The 19549-nt window shown below is 40.0% G+C and overlaps 1 protein-coding gene across 2 annotated transcripts in view; it reads left to right on the top strand.

The window, feature by feature from the left end:
- Positions 1-19549, top strand: part of ddah1 (dimethylarginine dimethylaminohydrolase 1) — a 95003-nt gene that overhangs the window by 57610 nt on the left and 17844 nt on the right. For both annotated transcript variants that reach the window (XM_051661632.1, XM_051661631.1), the window contains exons 2-3: positions 15224-15323; positions 19005-19078. In XM_051661632.1, the coding sequence (XP_051517592.1) occupies positions 15233-15323; positions 19005-19078 (165 nt within the window). In that variant the 5' untranslated portion in view covers positions 15224-15232. The remainder of the gene's footprint in view (positions 1-15223; positions 15324-19004; positions 19079-19549) is intronic.

Genomic DNA, 19549 nt, shown 5'->3' on the forward strand with positions numbered 1-19549 from the left:
ATCTATCTGTCTATCTGTCTGATATCTATGTGTCTGTCTGTCTGTCTGTCTATTACTCCTTTCTATCTATCTATCTATCTGTCTATCTGTCTGTCTATCTATGTGTCTGTCTGTCTATTACTCTTTTTTTATCTGTCTATCTATCTCTCTGTCTATTACTCTTTTCTATCTATCTGTCTGTCTGTCTATCTCTCTGTCTATTACTCTTTTCTATCTATCTGTCTGTCTGTCTGTCTATCTATCTATCTCTCTCTCTGTCTGTTACTCTTTTTATCTATCTGTCTTTCTGTCTATCTATCTGTCTGTCTGTTTGTCTGTCTGTCTGTCTATCTGTCTATCTATGACTCTTTTCTATCCGTCTGTCTGTCTGTCTGTCCGTCCGTCTTACATTTCACTTCCATTGTAAGTGCCTCACTGTAACCCACCATAACCTGTTTATGGCCAAAATCTGTAGTTTTTGCTGTCCAGCTGAATGATGAAAAACATAGGATTTTTTTCTTTGAGTACAGTAAAATTACATGTCATGTCAAAGCCCACGTTTAGTCAGTGGTCATACAGTTTTGCCTAACAGGAAATGTCACACTGGCTGATTGATCTGTCATTAGTGCCAGAGTTTCATCTGAGAAACTACAGAGTACATTTGTCGAAACTTGTCATGATTGTGACTCAGCGAATGAGTACTAACAGGTTAACCACAGTGAAGTTGTTTAGGATAATTGTTTAAAGTCACACACTCTCATTCTCTCTCTTCTCGTCATCTGTTTTGTTCTCTGTTCTATCAGCTCTTTCTCCAGGAATGAAAGACACTAGGTGTGTGTGTGAATGGGGAATTAGTTGCTGAGCTATTCCCTGAAGAGTCTGGACTTAGAGTTTCCATTACAGGATTTTCTGGTTTGGTCTGTCTGCTACAGAAAGAGGCCTCCCTGCGGAGCAAGGCAGGGCGTAGAGGAGCATCTCCACTGGGCCTCCTGATGGAGATGGGCTTCATGTTGAAACTGGGTCTGTTGTCAGAGCAGGACCTGCTTGTGGAACTAGACCTGTTTATCAAGGATTATCAGCACAGGGCCTTCTAATGAAACTGGTCTGCTTATGGGCCTGTTTATGGAGTAACATTATGAAGGGCTTGCTGATAGTGCTGGGCCTCCTGATAATATTAAGCTTCCTGATCCAGCTGGGCCTCCTAGTGAACCTGGATCAGTTGTTCAAACAGGGCCTGTTTAGAGAGGAACATTATGGAGGGCCTCCTGATAGAGCTTGGTCTCCTGATAACACTAGACCTCCTGACTCAGTTGGGCCTCCTAATGGAGGTAGTTTTCTGTTCAGACTGGGCCCCTTGTTGAAACTTCTTACCTATTGAAGCTAGTCCTGTCATTTCCTGTAGCTCACCTGGTAGATTACGGTGCCAGCAATGCCAAAGTCATGGGTTCAATTCCCAGAGAACATGAACTGATAAAATGTATATCTTGAATGCACTGTAAGTCACTTTGGATAAAAGAGTCTCCCAAATGTATCTAAATGTAAATGTAGTCCTCAGCCACAGGTTGGAGGTGGGTGGAGATAGCGGTACTGGGCCTCTTTATGGAGGAACATCTCTACTGGGCCTCCATGGAGCTGGGCCTCTTGTTGAAACTGGTTCATATAAAAGCATTGTGCCTCCTTGTTGAGTAAGGCCTCCTGACAGCAATGGGCCTCTTCATGGAGCTTTGTGTCCTATTGAAACTGGGTCGCCTATTGCAACTGGGCTTCCTGACGGAGCTGGACCTGGTTATGGTAGGAACGTTTCCACTTATCTCTTGATAAAACTGGATTACTTGTTGGAGCTGGGTGTCCAGGTTGAGTAAGGCCTCCTGATGAAGCTTGGTCTCCTGATAGCTTTAGGGCTTCTGACACATTTGTGCCTCCTAATGGAGCCAGACCTCCTGATATAGCTGGGCTTCCTGATGCAGTTGGTCCTCCTAATTGAGGAAATCTCCTGTTGAAAGTGTGACACATGTTGAAACATGTTAGAGGAATATTATGAAGGGCCTGCTGATAGAGCTGGGTCTCCTAGTGAACCTGGATCACTTGTTCAAACTAGGCCTGTTTTAATAGAGGAACATTATGGAGTGCCTCCTGATGGAGCTTGGTGTCCTAATTAAACTAGGCCTCCTGACACAGTTAGGCCTTCTAATGGAGGTAGTTTTCTGTTCAAACTGGGCCATTTGTTGAAACTTCTTACCTATTGAAGCTAGTCCTGTCATTTCTTGTAGCTCACCTGGTAGATTACGATGCTAGCAATGCCAAGATCATGGGTTCAATTCCTAGAGAACATGCACTGATAAATGCAAATGTGTTGTCCTCAACCACTTGTTGAATTTGGGCCTCCTGGTGGAGGAAGACCTCCTGACAGTGCTGGACCTGGTTAAAGAGGAACGTTTCCACTGGTTGCAGCTGGGTATCCAGAATAAGTAAGGCCTTCTGACAGCACTGGACCTCCTGATGGAGCTTGGTCTCCTGATAGCGTTGGGCCTCCTGACTGACACACTTGGGACCTCCTGTTCAAACTGGCCTGTTTATGGAGGAACATTCTGGAGGGCCACCTGATATAGCTGGGCTTCCTGATGCAGTTGGACCTCCTAATTAAGGAAATCTCTTGTTGAAAGTGGGACACTTGTTGAAACATGTTGCTTATTGAAGATAGTCCTATCATTTTCTGTAGCTCACCTGGTTGATTACTGTGCTAGCAATGCCAAAGTCATGGATTCGATTCCCATGGAAGACACTTACTAATTAAATGTATATCTTTGATGTATTGTAAGTCACCTTGGATAAAAGCATCTGCCAATGTAAATGTAAATTTGTAGTCCTCAGCCACAGGTTGGAGTTGGGCCTCCTGGTGGAGTAAGCCCACCTGACAGCACTGGGCCTCTTGATGGAGCTTGGTCTCCTATTGAAACTGAGCCACTTGTTGGAACTGGGCCTTCTGATGGAGTTGGAATCTTGTTATGGAGAAACATCTCCTCATGGACAGTTCTGTGTGGTAGATGAAGGGCATTGAACCTTTCTGAAGGCCAAATGGTGGAGGTGAGATGTGTGATGTAGATCGACCTCCTGATGAAGGTCATTGGAGACTTTCTGCTTCATATCATACATGTGGATCACGCACATCGCACAAATTTGTTGTGATTATTTAATTGTAAAAGAGTGCAGAATAAAGCAATTTCACTAGTGTAGACATTTGCAAACTACTGTAGATTGTGTCAGATGTTGCTTTGATTATGATTCCACCTAATAGTTTTATAACCAAAGATCTCACAGTAATGGGATTTATAAAGCTGTGTGAATCAGTTATATATAAAGAATTGGTTCATAAGAATGATTCGTTTGCAAATTGGTCATCACGATGATTGTTAGAATACTGGCCGTAATGATTCCCGAAGTTCCTCCGAGATCCAACACATCTGGAGGAAGTTCTGACCATATAAGAACAGTATCCTGCAGAACAAAGCTAAAATTAGATGCTTCACACTGTGATAAAATGGTGCGGAAAATTGAAGATAAACAGACAGAGTTCAAGGCGTGAACATTATCAAATTACACTTCATTCAAGTCTAAATCAAGACTTCAGTCAAAATCAAGCTGTGCTGTTTGTTGAGTCATAACCAATGGCTTGTTCTTCTTGTAGGACTTATCTTTTCAGAGTCGCATAAAACCATAAAATCCATAAAACCATCCATAAAAACAAGTGCAGGAAAAAAGGGATTTCTGGGAAAGCCCTTCATTAGCATTTATGGGAAACTCCATGGCTCCATTAAGCTTTCCTTTTCACATATCTCTCTCTTTATGTCCACATGTTGCACATTTTCACTGGTCTGTTGTTCATTTTCGTATTTTTCCATGCGAGCTTGTCATATTTCTCCTCATACACGAGTGGAGGGGACCCCTTCGGGACGGGAACCAGAACATTCTTATGGAAAATGTTTGTGCCCGGGCCGGTGCACTGCTGCTGTTCTCTCCACACAAAGAGGGTTGTGTTCACTGTCCAAGACTTAAATTGGAAACTCAGACGGGATCCAAAACAATCTGATGCCCATGAGATGTCAAGTTTTGTCTGCTATTAGATGGTTCATTTATATCTGGATGGTGTTTTGCAGTAAATTTAGTGTTGACTATGTACGTAAGAACAAAATGCCCTGGTCAAATTTAACCCCAAGTCAATATAAATAAAAATATGAAATAAAATTTTGCATATGCAATTTTATTTTTATTTTTTATTTTTTGCATTGTGACAATATTTTCAGGACACTTAAGCACATGTAATCACCCAATTCTCATTACCTTAACATGTAGTGTGTTTGAACAGTGTGTAACCAAGTCATGTGACTTACCAAACCTGATTGAACACTTGCTTTGTGTGTCATTTGATAAATAAACTCAAGAAAATAATGTGAGATCAGTGATTTAACTGGGAGTGATTCTTGGTTTGATTCATTCTTTGATGACTCTGGAATCAAACTCTTGTCCTTTGTTTAATCTGACTCTCTCATCATGAATTGTAAACCTCAAATTTCTTAAACAGTGTTAGTCACAAATGGATAGAAACCTGAACCGTGTTAGTGTCACGCCACACACACAAACATATTTGGTCCACTCATCCAGGGCAGTTTGTAGGATTAAAAGAGAAACTGATTTACTCTGATTTAGTATGCAGATTTGCTTTCCAAAACAAAATAAACAAAATGATGGTTTTCCTGTCACTTTTGTAATGGGAATGGTTTGTGTGTGTGTGTGTTTGGCCTCTTGCACAATCTTCAGGTCCAGTCACAGTGTAAGTGGTACAAAGGTAGTTCTTGTATCACTTTTCTCTCTCACACACATTCGTGGGTGGTCCTCCTGTTTACCTGTACAGGTGAGAGAGTGACTATGTGGCATTGTTGGTAGGGCCTGGTTAGCTCAGCGAGTATTGACACTGACTAACACACCTGGAGTTGCGAGTTCAAATCCAGGGCGTGCTGAGTGACTCCAGCCAGGTCTCCTGAGCAACCAAATTGGCCTGGTTGCTAGGGAGGGTAGAGTCACATGGGGTAACCTCCTCATGGTTGCTATAATGTGGTTCTCGCTCTCGGTGGGGCATGTTGTGAGTTGTGCGTGTATGCCGCGGAGAATAGCGTGAAGCCTCCATACTCACTATGCCTCAGCGGTAACGCGCTCAACAAGCCACGTGATAAGATGTGCGGATTGACGGTCTCAGACGCGGAGGCAACTGAGATTCATCCTCTGACACCTGGATTGAGGCGAGTCACTACGCCACCACCAGGACTTAGAGCGCATTGGGAATTGAGCATTCCAGATTGGTGAGAAAAATGGGAGGAAAAAGAAAACTCCTGTCTTTAAAGTCAACAGCACCTGAACAGCTCCCAAAACTCTCCCTTCATCAGCAGTTCAGATTTGGACCATTTTGTTTCTCGATAGACAGCAGTTTATTTATCAGAACTGTGTGTGTTTAAAGTCTAGAGGACATTTAAAGCACTTCACTTGCTCTGTGTGCGTCAGTGTGATGGAACAGTCCGAACCATCATTCACCTCGACCTAACACAAGGTTACTGGCCACCCGATAGCATAACCCACTGGAAGTGAGGCGACTCGCACCCCTAGCCTTGTGTTTGTTGAGACTGCGAGAAAGAAAACACATTCTGGCGATATCTCGCTTAATATTTATGACTAATCACACACACGCTTGCCAGGGCAACACACCTTCGGTCTGTTTTGTTCGTCTCCAGGGTTCCTGAAGTGTCTGGGAAGATTGTTTTGTTTCCTCATGTTTGTATTCACTGCGTTCACTGTGTGTTTCTACAAGGTCTTTTTCCCCGTCTGTAATCTCTCTTGGCGCTCACCTGCGCCGACAGCCAGTCAGGACAGAGCGCTGTGTTATTCTGCCACGCGGGGTGTGAGAGAAACACACTGGCCACATGATCAGAACACATTTTTCTCATTCCACCATTTAGTTATGGAAGTTTTGTTCTATGCCAGTTTATCACAGTTGACATTATTGAGAATTCTGTGAATTGCAATAGATTTTTGGAACACTATGTACCTGCAGCCATGGTAACAAGGCCTTTCTCTCTGGTTTATTGTTTGTTGATAAGAGCTAGAGAGAGTGTTAGCATGTTAACCAAAACTAAACATCATAGAGTGGCAAGAAAAAAATATGTGAATTAGTTGTATTTCTGCATTAATTGGTCATAAAATGTGATCTCCATCAAAGTCACAAATATAGACAAACACAATGTGCTTAAGCTAACAACACACAAACAATTATAATCTTTCATGTCTTTATTGAACACATCCCATTAAACATTCCTTTGGATTTAATAACCAGTCAATCCTCCTTTGGCATCAATAACCTCAAACAAGTGTTTCCGGTAGCTGCGGATTAGACCTGCACAATGTTCAGAAGGAATTTTTGACCATTCTTCTTTACAGAACTGCTTCAGTTCAGACATATTCTTAGGATGTCTGGTGTGAACGGCTCTCTTGACGTCCTTTCACAGCATCTCTATTGGGTTAAGATCTGGGCTCTGATTGGGACACTCCAAAAGGTGGACTTTCTTTTTTTGGAGCCATTTTGTAGTGAATTTACTTCGATGTTTAGGTTTATTGTCCTGCTGCATCACCCAACTTCTACTGAGCTTCAGCTGGAGCACAGCCAACCTGACATTATCCTGTAGAATATCTTGATAAACTTGGGAATTCATTTTTACCCTCTGATGTCAAGCGGTCCAGGCCCCGAAGCAGCAAAGCAGCCCCAAGTCATGATGCTCCCTCCACCGTATTTCACCGTTGGGATGATGTTTTCATGTGGTATGCGGTGCCTTTTTTATGCCATACGTAATGCTGCATGTTCTTCCCAAACAATTCAACCTTAGTTTCATCAGACCACAAAACATTTTCCCAGTAGTGTGGTAGAGTGTCAAGATGGTCTTTGGCAAACTTCAGGCGCACAGCAATGTTTATGTTGGAAAGCAGCGGCTTCCTTCATGGTGTCCTGCCATGGACACCATACCTATTTTAATCTTTTCCATATAGTAGACTCGTGACCAGAGATGTTAACCAGTTCCAATGATTCCTTCAAGTCTTTATCTGTCACTCTAGGGTTCTTTTTTATCTCATTGAGCATTCTGCAGTGTGCCCTTTGAGTCATTTTGGCTGGACGGCTACTTCTAGGGAGAGTACCCATAGTACTAAATCATCTCCATTAATAGACAATATGTCTAACTGTGGACAGATGAATATCTCAGGATAACTTTGTAACCTTTTCCAGCTTTATGCAAAGCAACAATTCTTGATCGTAGGTCTTCTGAGCTCTCTTTTTGTGAGGCATAGTCCACATCAGCAGATGATTCTTGTGAATATTTTGACTATATAAGTCAAATTAGCTCTAACCCACATCTCTAATCTCGTTTCATTAATTGGATGCCATTTGCCAACTCCTGACTCTAATTAGCTTTTGTTGACGTCTTAAGCCTAAGGGTCCACATACTTTTCCCCAACCTACACTGTGAATGGTTGAATGATGTATTCAGTATGTACAAGGACAATATAATAACTTGTGTGTTATTAGTAAAAACAGATCGTGTTTGTTCATTATTGTAACTTAGATGAAGATCAAACCAGATTATAAGACAAATTTATACATAAATGCAGGTAATTCCAAGGGGTTCACATACTTTTTCTTGCCATTATAATAGAGTGGTTTGAAGCACTATTCATGCTAATAGTGTTAGCATGAATAGCACTGGTTAAAATGTAGTTATTATTCTACAAACTTTGAGGATTTTTTCAAAATCCTTAAACAAAGACCAACATTTCTAACACTAACTCCTCTGAGAGATTTCAAGCTACATCCACCAAACTTGGTACGGACCTTCAGACCTTTCTGGAATAGTGTTCTATGTCTTTTCTAACTGATCAGATACTCAAAAATTTGAAAAAATCCCATTGAATTATATTGACAGAATGTTCAGAAGAACCAATGGAATACTCGTTGATTCAAACTCCAACTATCAAAAATTCAAATGTAAACAAACCCACAAAAGGCCTTTAATTTGCTTTAAGTTGGTCTCTCTCTCTCTCTCTCTGTATCTGACGGTTTATCTGATTATGTCACAGTCTGTCTGACTGTCTAGCTAACTGTCTGTTTGTCTTACTGTAATGTATAGTATATATTCATTAAATTCAACATCAAAGTTTGTCTTGATAAACTTTACCTATCTAGTATTCATAATTTATTTACCTAATCTCCATTGCCCACTTTTTTTAAAAAGCCGTTATGCCTTAAGTTGCTGTCTTGGTAGGCAGCTCGCTAGGTTTTGCAACTAAATGTGTCTTTTCTGTAAGAGAGAGAGAGTATTTTGTGATTGAGTGAGAGAAATGGCTTACAAATACATCTGCTTTCATGCTTGAAGTGTTTGTCCATGTTCCAGGCACACAAATAAAGTGCAACAATGCACCGATTCCTGTAACAGGCAGGCAGGGAAAGTACATTCCAGCAGATCTTCTGTTCATCGAGAGGCGGGGGTTTATTTCAGCTATCTGACGGTAATGAAGTTCATTCCTCTAAACTGTTGAAGTTGAACCAAGCTTCTCTCCAGTGGACATCGAATCCCTGACACCGCTGACCCGCAGGTGCTGCCCGTCTAATGGCTTGGCCGAACCCAAAACCGCCTGTCGTTATAGAGCGCTAGACCCGGGAGACCACAGCGGGCATGGGCACAGAGAAATGTGCCTCTTTGTGGAAAGGATGGATATCTTTCTGGGGGGGGGTCGGGGGGTCTCATTTCGTTCTGAAATCAAAGAAAAGAAAGACCGAATCGCCTGCTAACTTCTCCATTTTGACATTCCGTGTTTTTCTGGAGCTCCTGGTCTTGAATGTTACCGAAGGACCATCCATCCTGTCATGGGTCAAGTGGAGACATGTTACTTTAGCAATATACATTCCACTGTTTGTCATACCAGAAGCCCAAATTGCAATGATGGGGAAATCACTTTAAATTTGGAGCAGACTGTAGCTTGTCAAGTGACAGTTTAACAAAGTTGTTAATCTACAGTCAAACTATCCTTTTGAGAAAGTAGTTAAAGGAACAGTTCACCCAAAAATGAAAATTCCCTCATCATTTCCCTCATGCCATCCCGGATGTGTATGACTTTCTTTCTTCTGCAGAATTGCAGGTGTTTCTGAAGATTTGAGAAACAAAGAGTTTGGAAAAAAATGTGGAATATCTGTTTATCTGTAATGATCGGTGATGGACACGCTAGCGACCATGTTACATGAGGAATTCCTTTAACACGAATGTATGGTTTGTTTTTAAAGAGTTGAACACACCTCATTAATTTACTGCTGAGGTAAACACATCAATCATATTTAACATTTGTATGCATCCTAAAAAAGAACAAAATTACAAACATTTTGGGTGTTATCTTGCTAAGATAAGATGAATTCATAACACCTGTACAGATGTTCAGATAAGTAAATGATAACAGAATTAACATTTGTTTGTTGAACTATTCCTTTAACATGCACACATACTGTGTATTTAGTGCTGTAACCCTTCTTGAGTTGTTCCTGGTCTGTGATTGCGAGTTCTGCTAGAATCTCTGACCCGTTTAAAATCCCCCCACAGGTCCGCGTCTGTAGCCCACCTGCCTCCAGACTCACTGTGACGTCAAACTCCTGCAGCGATCTGATAAACGTTTATCTCTCCTGTGCCTCGCCAATCACATTTACATTCCAGCGTGCTGATAACTTTTTTTTTATGTGTTTAATATACAGTCTCTCATGCGGAGCTCTGCGCCTGCAGCAGAATAACGTCCGGTTTTACGTTTCTCTGTTCGTGACTGAGCAGAGTCTCTTTTCAGAGTCTCTGAAAAAATTTTTCCATGGAAATAAGTATATTTTTCTTACCCTATTGGCAAATAGTTTTTTCTTGTTTGAACCTCCTGAGACCCCCGCTTGACTGCTGCGTGCTTTTACCATTCCCCTTTTTTGATTTGTAACTAGTAGCCTCTAAGAAACATGCAAAAAAACAAAATTTTTCTAGACCGAATAGTTTTCCTAAAAATTTATATCCACATATGTGGACAGCAAGACTAAGTTGTGAAATTAAATAAAACCAAGCTATAGAAAGTCTGATTTTTTTTTTAAATCAAATTTTTTATTATGTTTCCAGGAGTGTTGTTTGTTCATGTTTTTCAGATGTTACAGACATTACATCAGAAATTAGCATAATTGGGGGCCTGGGTAGCTTAGTGAGTATTGATGCTGACTACCACCTCTGGAGTCGTGAGTTCGAATCCAGGGCGTGCTGAGTGACTCCAGCCAGGTCTCCTAAGCAACCAAATTGGCCTGTTACAAGGGATGGTAGAGTTACATGGTGTAACCTCCTCGTGGTCGCTATAATGTGGTTCTCGCTCTCGGTGGGGCGCGTGGTGAGTTGTGCATGGATGCTGCGGAGAATAGCGTGAAGCCTTCACACGCGCTAGGTCTCCGTGGTAACGCGTTCAACAAGCCACGTGATAAGATGCGTGGATTGATGGTCTCAGACGCGGATGCAACTGAGATTCGTCCTCCGCCACCCGGATTGAGGCGAGTCACTACGCCACCATGAGCGCATTGGGAATTGGGCACTCCAAATTGGGGAGAAAAAGGGTAGTATTGTATGTGTTTGAAAAAAATACATTAGCATAATTAATTCTGATTCAAAGTAATGTCCAGCATCATCCAATCACTGCCAACCATGTTAAAATAAAATGATACATTATAAATTCTGAATCTATGTACTGATTATCATTGTCACATGTCTGCCAAACACGTTGAGTGATCCAAACATCATCTGCAGCCTAAAACTGAACTTTTGAGCGGATTTTAGGAGTGAATGCACTTCACTATAGAAAGCTATAGGATGCTCCCTTGCTCCCTATTTAGTGAATGACTTAACCTCCAATGTGCTGTCTGTCTGCACTGGTCTCAGAACAGTTTGAAATGCACCTCATTTTCATCCTAACTCCATATAAAGCTTCTGAAAGCAACATTTTCCAGTTTTTGGATGAACCCATATGATTCTCAATGTGATAATGCACAGTAAATACAGGATATTTTAAATGACACTGAGCCTACAGTCCACGTATGTGGTCATTGTGTTTAACAGCGTGCAGTTTCACATTAAATGGCTCAAATTTCAAAAATAGCATACCGGATGAAACTATAGACTTAATCTTTGGCTCAAACATGTTTCAATGTAAAAACTTAATTATGTTCTCTATAACCGCATACTTTGGGAAAACAATGGAATTGGGAAAATGGAGTTTTCAGTCAAAAACGGATTAGTGTGGACATGGCCTCAAGCAGAGTAACAGCTTGAAAACTCAGTTTTCAGTTTCCTAATGTCATCGTTTTTCAAAGTAGGCCTATGCAGTTACAGAGAGCATTTCAGTCTCGCTTTCAGTGGAGGAAAACGCTGTTCCAGTATGGACGAGAGGCGTAAAACATAGCAAAATCAATGTGTTTTTAAACAAACACATATTAGTGTGGACGAAACCTTCATTTTCATGATATGGAAAAAAGATGTATTGAAAGTGAATGGTGACTGAGACCAACATTATGCTAAACATCTTTTGTGTTCCACGAAAGAAAGTCATACAGGTTTGGAATGACATGACATTTGGAATTAAATGCTTGAAATTCGTTATGAAGACAAACATAAGCTGTGCCTACAATTATATTACAACATTTCTTGTAAATGGATGAGTTGGAATGGGTAATGAAGTAAAAGCAGCCAACAAGTGTCCAGTCCCCTGTCTCTCTCTCTCTCTCTCTCTCTCTCTCTCTCTCTCCTGGCCCTCTTTTGGAATGGAATTGCAGTCTTATGGGTACAAATGCACCATTTATTCAACATTTCACAAGAGACACTTTATACAGTCAGATGCTGTTATCTCGCACATTACAGGGTGAGATGTGTACTGCTTTTATGCCAGCATTCATTTGCAATGGAATGGCAAGAATGTGGCAGAGAGCGAGAGAAATCATCTACCAGCAGTGTGCGGTGTTCCCCTGGGCTCAGTGTGTGGCCCGCTGCAGTTCCTGGCATAATGGCCACCAGCGATCCCTGCACACACACAGCCAGGTGGAATCCAGAGAGCGCTCGAGCATGTCACAACAAAATGAGAGACAGAGAGAGAATAAATGAAGGACAGAGGGGGATGAGGGTTGACAGTGAGTGGCAAATTAAAGATGCATAAAATATGCTGAGTGACGAGTCAGAATTGCGGGGAATGGAATTTTGAGATCAACTGAAATGGATCGTTGAAGAGATAATGTATGTTGGGTTGGGGAGAAGCTCTGGGTGGTGTTAGATGTTCAATATAGTATATCTGCCACCAAGGCTGGTGCTACGGGGGGTCACAGTGGGACCAGGTCTAGCAAAGGTCTTTCCTCAAATTATAAGGAAACATTCTCATAAATGAAAAGAAGATTCTCACATAGCAACAGTTACTACATCTGTCTGGAAAGATAGGATACTGTGTAGTCTTTCTGTCTGTGGCATATTTGATGTATTCAGTATCTACAATCAAGAGACTGTAGACTAGGGTTGGGCGATATATTGAATATTCCCAATATATTTGTGAAGATTTTACTGGTAGAATAAAATTTAAGCAACATTGACTAATGCATTTTTATGTAGTCAATAAGAGTGTCATTAGAAAAATTTCGCAATCCTTCCTTGTCTCGTTACTCAAAGTTTTAGTAGCTAAAGCAGTGTTAGAGCTGGAAAGTTCCATTCATCTCCATGAATCAGTTCAGACTGTCTGTTTACATGAATCACTTAATAACTCTGTTTTAATGATTCATGGACATTGTTACTGGAAAATGGGACTATATTAGGTGTCTTTAACTACTATGTACTTAACCCTTCCATGGTCTTAACGATCAAGTCTCTGCTTTGAACCTACAGGGTCAAAATTGACCAATTGTTTGTCTTCAATTTCAAAAGCTTGTACTAAAGGCTCTGTTTGCTCGATCTCTCTATTTTTGGTCTTAAATTGTTCCTCTAGGTGGCAGAAAACACTAGAAAAAATATATTTTTCTCTATCACCTTCTATCACAATATACAGATCTATAAGGCAAAGGATGCCCCAGTGCAGCTTCAAAAGCTTGTACTAAAGGCTCTGTTTGCTCGATCTCTCTACTTTTGGTCTTAAATCATTCCTCTAGGTGGCAGCAAATGCTAGTAAAAATTGTTTTTTCTCTTTCACCTTCTATCACAGCAAACAGATCTGAGAGCAGGGGGCGCCCCATTGTGGTTTGTGACTCCGCCCATAGACATCCAGTCTTTTTTGGGAAACCCTGCCTTTCCCCCTGTTTGGTGGAATATCATAGCCTCTGAATGGACTACACATGTGATCTTGGTGTCATTTGAAAGCTAAGAACCTCTACAATGATGTATTTTATCATCAATAGTCAGGAACATATTCAAATGATGATTTGATTGGAATAATTTTTTTTGCTGAACTGCATGTTTTTCTGGACATTTGAGACATAACAGTGGATTATTTACCCAGACAAGCTGAGAGACAAGTAAAAATAGACTCATTTTATAGAAAACAACCTAAGGTAAGAGCTGATATAGAGTTTGTGGCTATTTGGGGCTTAGAGAAGCAGTGATCGGAGCAGACATGAGAATTTTTCTAATTCAAAATTTCACTTTGAAATTCTTTTGATGATTATTTGAACAAAATAATCAATTTGCTGATAACTTTAATTTGCATTACAAATGACTTTATTACAAGCTTTTGAAGCTTTTTTTTAACAAGATTTTTGAAGCTGCGTTGGGGCAGCCTCTGCTTTTCAGATCTGTATATTATAGTAGGTGCTAGTGAAAATAATATATTTTCTAGTGTTTGTGGCCACCTAGAGGAACAATTTAAGGCCAAAAGTAAAGAGAGAGAGCAAACAGAGCCTTTAGTACAAGCTTTTGAAACTGAAGATAAAAAATGGTCAGTTTAACCCTGAGGTACAAATTAGGGACTTTTATGTAGCTTTTTTTTAAATAAACCCACCCCTGTTGGACAGTGACAGTCCCCCACCCCCCATCTGGCCACGCCTCTAAACCTAACCAAACCCTAACCCCTTTCACTAACCCTGCTTCTAAACCTACCCGTACCCTAAACCTCAGTAGCAATAAAATGTGAATCTTGTTAGAATTTTGCAAACATGTTGGTACACAAAAATACATTGTATTGTATGCGTTTCAATGTTAGTACCTAGTAGTTTAAGACACCTAATATAAAGTGAGACTGAAAAATGTTTAATTAAGTAAAAATAATGTCATAATGCAAAAACTCTTTATGGTTCTAAAGCACAGGCTTCATGTTCTTGCATTTTCTTTTCTAGAAAGTTCATATGTTCCGGGTTTAGTAAATATGTCTTTGTAGAATCTGGCGCACACACTCATGTGTGTGTGTGTGTGTGTGTGTGTGTGTGTGTATGTATGTGTGTTCATTTTTTAAGTGAGGTTACGGGGTGGGGGGCTGTGCATGGCGGCATACCTGTATGACCTCATACTTGGCAACAGACAGCAGTGAGGGGAAGCAGAATCCATGATGACCTTACCACCAGATATCGCTGTAGAAAGACTAATTCATCCTGTAAACCCAAAGACTTGAGCACAGACCCCTGAGACCCACTAAAACAGCCTGTAAACCACACACACACACACCTGAGTAACTGACTATCAGTGTCAACTCACAGGTCACTGCCTTCGAAACATCACATTGCAAAGAAATATAAATGTGTAATGTGATTGCAACTGTTGCATGTGTTTCAGTGCTTAAGTGACTATAAACAGCATTTAAATATATTAACTGTTTTAAGACCAATTGTCAATTAGCTGACTGAGTTGCAATCTGCTTGCAGTTAAACTCTGGAGATGTTTCTAATGCAAAGTTGTAGGTTGAAACCCTACAGAAAGGGGAAACTTATGAACTAAAACTATTGTGCCCATGAGCAAGACACCCATAATTAACACTCGGTGAAAATTGGTTTCGATGAGTCATTTGCCAGTTAGTCAGTAACTGCAGCATTATATGGTTTATGTCAGATTGTAAGTATGATAATCTGACGTTCAGAATTCAAATCAAAGACCAAAACCGAATGATAATGTGCATCATGTAAATATTATATCTGTTTCAGACGGAAGCCATGAAGAGAGCATTGATTGAGCTCGGCCTGAATATTGTCGAGATGGCCGATGAATCCGCCACGCTGGACGGAGGAGACGTCCTGTTCACAGGTACCAATCAGATAACGGCTTTATTGAATGTACACAATCTGTATAACAACAGCCAATTAAATCCACTTGCTTACAGAGAAACAGCCAATCACAGATGGTCAGCTGGCAGAATGCATAAAGAGCCATCAAATGCTTCTGTTGTTTACAATATAATAGTAGGGTACAGGGCTTAAGCACCCCTGGGGTAAAAGGCACTTTTGATTTCAACCAAAACATTAAATAGCAACAAAAATGACCCCAGCACTTTCCTAAACACCTGTTTGTCACTATACACTGCAAAACTGATTCAAGAGGTCATCGCATGCAGTGTCTAATTTTGAGGTAATTTGATCTAACATTTTGTATTTTGAGGTGTTGCATATTTATGTAGCTAATGAAAAATGATCACATTTATTTTGAGACAAAATACTTTTTCCGTTTTGTTCAAGGTGGTTAAATAGAAAGTTTTTTAATAACTGTCCAATAAGTGAAATGATAGTATTTGAGGGAAAAAGCCCCCCTGAAGCAGGGGCTAATGTTCAAAGTGAAATCACATTGACTGATCCAATCACAATGGAAATTAATTTGTTTATAGAATACTTGTGATATTACGAAATGCCAAATGTGACTGAAATTAACAGCAAATGGGGCACCCTTTTCTGAAGTGGTTATTTTGCATTAAGTGGCATTTTGCAGTCTCAACAAAATGTATTTGAATCAAAACAACCTTACGAAATTGTTTCTTTTCACACAAATTATGTTGCTCTGTCGATATTAATAAAAATATAGCTGCAAGCAGCAACTACGGGGCTGAGCACACCAACGGCATGTACAGAAGTGTCACTGGACATCAGTGATTATGACTTTAAAAAAAGCAGCATAAAAAACATAAGTAGAAGTGTTTAAATTTTTTTATAAAATTAAATATAATTTTTGACCAATAGGTGGTGCTGTCACCAGGGTGTGGGATCAGGGTGTGGTCATTATGACACACACAAAATTTCATGAAAATACATCAAAGCATTGCAGAGATAAGCCTCGGATGCTTTTTGGCAGCTTGCCATCAGAGTCGTTGGAGCGCGATTTGAGAACCGTTTCGTCTGTCGAAAAGCTTTTGATAACTAGATGATACACGACACATTTCCTGCAAAACGGACATGCGGCCTTGGAGGAAATTGAAAAAGTAGGTTTTCAATTAAATTCAACATTTATGAATCAGGAAATATGGCCAACCATGGCAAATTTGGTATCGCCGTATTCGGCATGCCCGAAGGAATCTAAAGAGAGCAGTGACAGGACAATCAAATGTTATAAGCATTTTTAAACATTTCATTATAACTTTTGTCCACAAGGTGGCGCTGGCCCAAAACTTTACAGGTACCCTCAGAGCATAGTGCTGATGACGCATACCGAGTTTCGTAACCGTATGCCAATGCATTTGAAAAATACAGCATTTTATGGCAAAATTGCAAATGGCGCCCAAAATGTCCGACATAGGAAAATTGAATATCATTCGACTCATTATACCCCAAGAGATCTAAAGAGACCAGTCTCATGATTTTAGGCCAAACTGTTCAGAAGTTATAAGCAAAAATATACATTTTTCATATCTCATGACCACTAGGTGGCGCTGTGCTGAAACACTCCAGGTACTCTCAAGTCATGATGTCTATGACATATACCAAGTATTGTGTCAATAGAGCTGTTCAGCCGTGACATCAATTTATAGGCGAACCCAGAAGTCTAGTTCGCCATGGGTTCCCTCTGGATTTTCCATTTGGTTTTTATAATGGGGTTTTTGAACTTATGGAAACCAACTGGAAAATCCCGAGGGAACCCATGGTGAATTAGACTTCCGGGTTTTTGGACTACAAGCTGAACAGCACCATACAGTACGCCAAAGCGTTGTGAAGATACAGCCTCATGTCCATTTTAGCATGCTCGCCATCAAATTAGTTGAAGTGCTATTCGAAAATGGTTTGGTCTATCAAAAAGCTTTTGATAACTTTTTGTCCCCAGTGTCTCTAGATACACGACAAATTTTGAGCAAATCGGACTAACAGTCTAGGGGGAGTTCGGAAAAGTATTTTTCAGAAAATTAAAAATGGCGGAGAACCTAGTCAGGCTTTGTACACTGCAGAAATGTTTCTCTCTGTCTAGTTTACATTGTGTCTGGTTAGTTCCAAGAATTCAGTGTGGGTCACCTTTAGTGGCGGGTGGAAACTGCGCGAGTACTCAACTTTTTTGTTGTTGTCCTAACTTTGTAAACATGTAATTCTGGTTCTGTTCACTCTACCTCACTTTGAAGGGTCATTTTATTCCACTAGGTGGCAGTAAGCACTAGAAAAAAGAATTTATCATATTCCATCACAATATACAGATCTGAAATGTAGGTGGCACTCTAACGCATTTTAGCCCTCACAGATGTGCTCATCCATAGACATTCAGTCTAATTTTCAGTTAAAGCACCACCCTCATTATTTAATTGAATACCTCGGCCTCTGAGTGGACTAGAAGCTCAATTTAGATGTCATTAGACAGCTGAGATCCTCCCCTTTGCGATTATATAAAATCAGTCATCAGTCAAAAATCATCAATAGTGGAAAAGATATATTCTGATGATTTGTTTAGCATGCTTTTCCTTCTGGATGACATATTTTGTTCTGGACATCTAAGATATAACATTGGATTATTCAGCCAAGCAAGCTCACAGACAAGTAAACAATGACTCCTTTTTTAGAGAACTCACTACGGTAAAAGCAGATATAAAGTTTTTAGGTACTTGGGGCTTACAGCAGCAGTTATCAGAGCCTAAATGAGTCATTTGTATTTGATAACTTACAGAAATCATATTTCACTTTGTGATTCTTTTGAAAATCTTTTGAACTGTGGTATTAGGACAACGCAATTTACTGTAAAGTCACATTCCTGAGAATGAGAGCTTTTATTTGATATATGACTTGTCCACTTATGTGCTACATGGGTGATTTTTATTTTCATATAAATATTTCTACACCATTACCTCTAGGGGGCGCTAATTTTCAACGTGAATGATTTGAAGCCTTATTTTATTATTTTAAGTAACATAAATGCAGAAGTGATGGTTATCTCTGAAAAGTTCAGATTCAAAGCTTTCAAATGATACCTTATATGCCTGACTTAAATATATGGAGTGTAAAAAAAAAAATCGCGATATAGCGCCCCCCATAGAGTTTAAGGGGTTAAAGTGTCCTGTTACACTGTTTATAGACCAAACTCTCATACTGAATTACAAACCTGAATGATTATAATAGAATTTGTAAAACTGATCTCAGATCACTGTTGAAAGGAACATTTCACATTCATTATTGGGTGAACTGTCCCTTTAAGAGGAACTTTAAGAGTCATATGATTGGAAAAAAGTATCTTTATTTGACTTAACTATTAGATGCCTAAACATTCTCACTGGCCAAAGATCAGAAGGTATAATGGCGGTGCTATCAAATCTTGAACTAATCTTGATTAACTCAAGAGTTGTTTGAACATTAAGTGAATATTCCAACTTCTGTTGGTCCCATTTTAAATCAGTTTGGTTCCCTTTGATCAACGACAGAAGCAAGATATAAACCAAATTGCTTTCCAGAGTGTGTTCAGTGAAGCTTCTGAAGTTTTTTCTGGAAGTGGTGTATCTAGGTGAACGTAACCGTGCGCTTTGGTGTGTAGGTCGCGAGTTTTTCGTGGGATTATCCAAGAGGACCAATCAGAGAGGAGCAGAGATTCTGGCCGACACGTTTAAGGTGAGTCTTAAACTCTTTAAAGGACAGACTGGGACAAACTGCTTGGAAAAGTTTCTTCTAATACAAACTTAAACATACAACAAGTAATCCACTCGAGTAGGATGAATCAAGAGAAATGTTGATTATAAACAGATTACTCTGTTTTCCCCAAAAGTTACTTTTGTGCATAATTAAAGCATTGCTTTTAAGTTTTAATATAAATCAGGATAAGTCCCTGAGAGGATGTTTTTCTTCTAAGTATCCAACGCTAGTCCTGTAGACTGAGAATCACGTCAGCCGCCGGCTTTACATTTCTGAATGAATATCAAAAGGCTCTTTTAAGAACGGAACATTCCTTGTTAATGTCACAGATGTTTTGAATGTCATTGATTTGTAAGCAGGGGTAATTGAGTCTTTGCCCCGGATACTTGAAGATGCCTTCAACTCTTTATCCTGGACTTGTCATGGAAACTTTTAACAAGACGACCGTGC

The sequence above is a fragment of the Myxocyprinus asiaticus genome, chromosome 29 (genome assembly GCF_019703515.2).
Source record: "Myxocyprinus asiaticus isolate MX2 ecotype Aquarium Trade chromosome 29, UBuf_Myxa_2, whole genome shotgun sequence".
NCBI classification, from domain to species: domain Eukaryota; kingdom Metazoa; phylum Chordata; class Actinopteri; order Cypriniformes; family Catostomidae; genus Myxocyprinus; species Myxocyprinus asiaticus.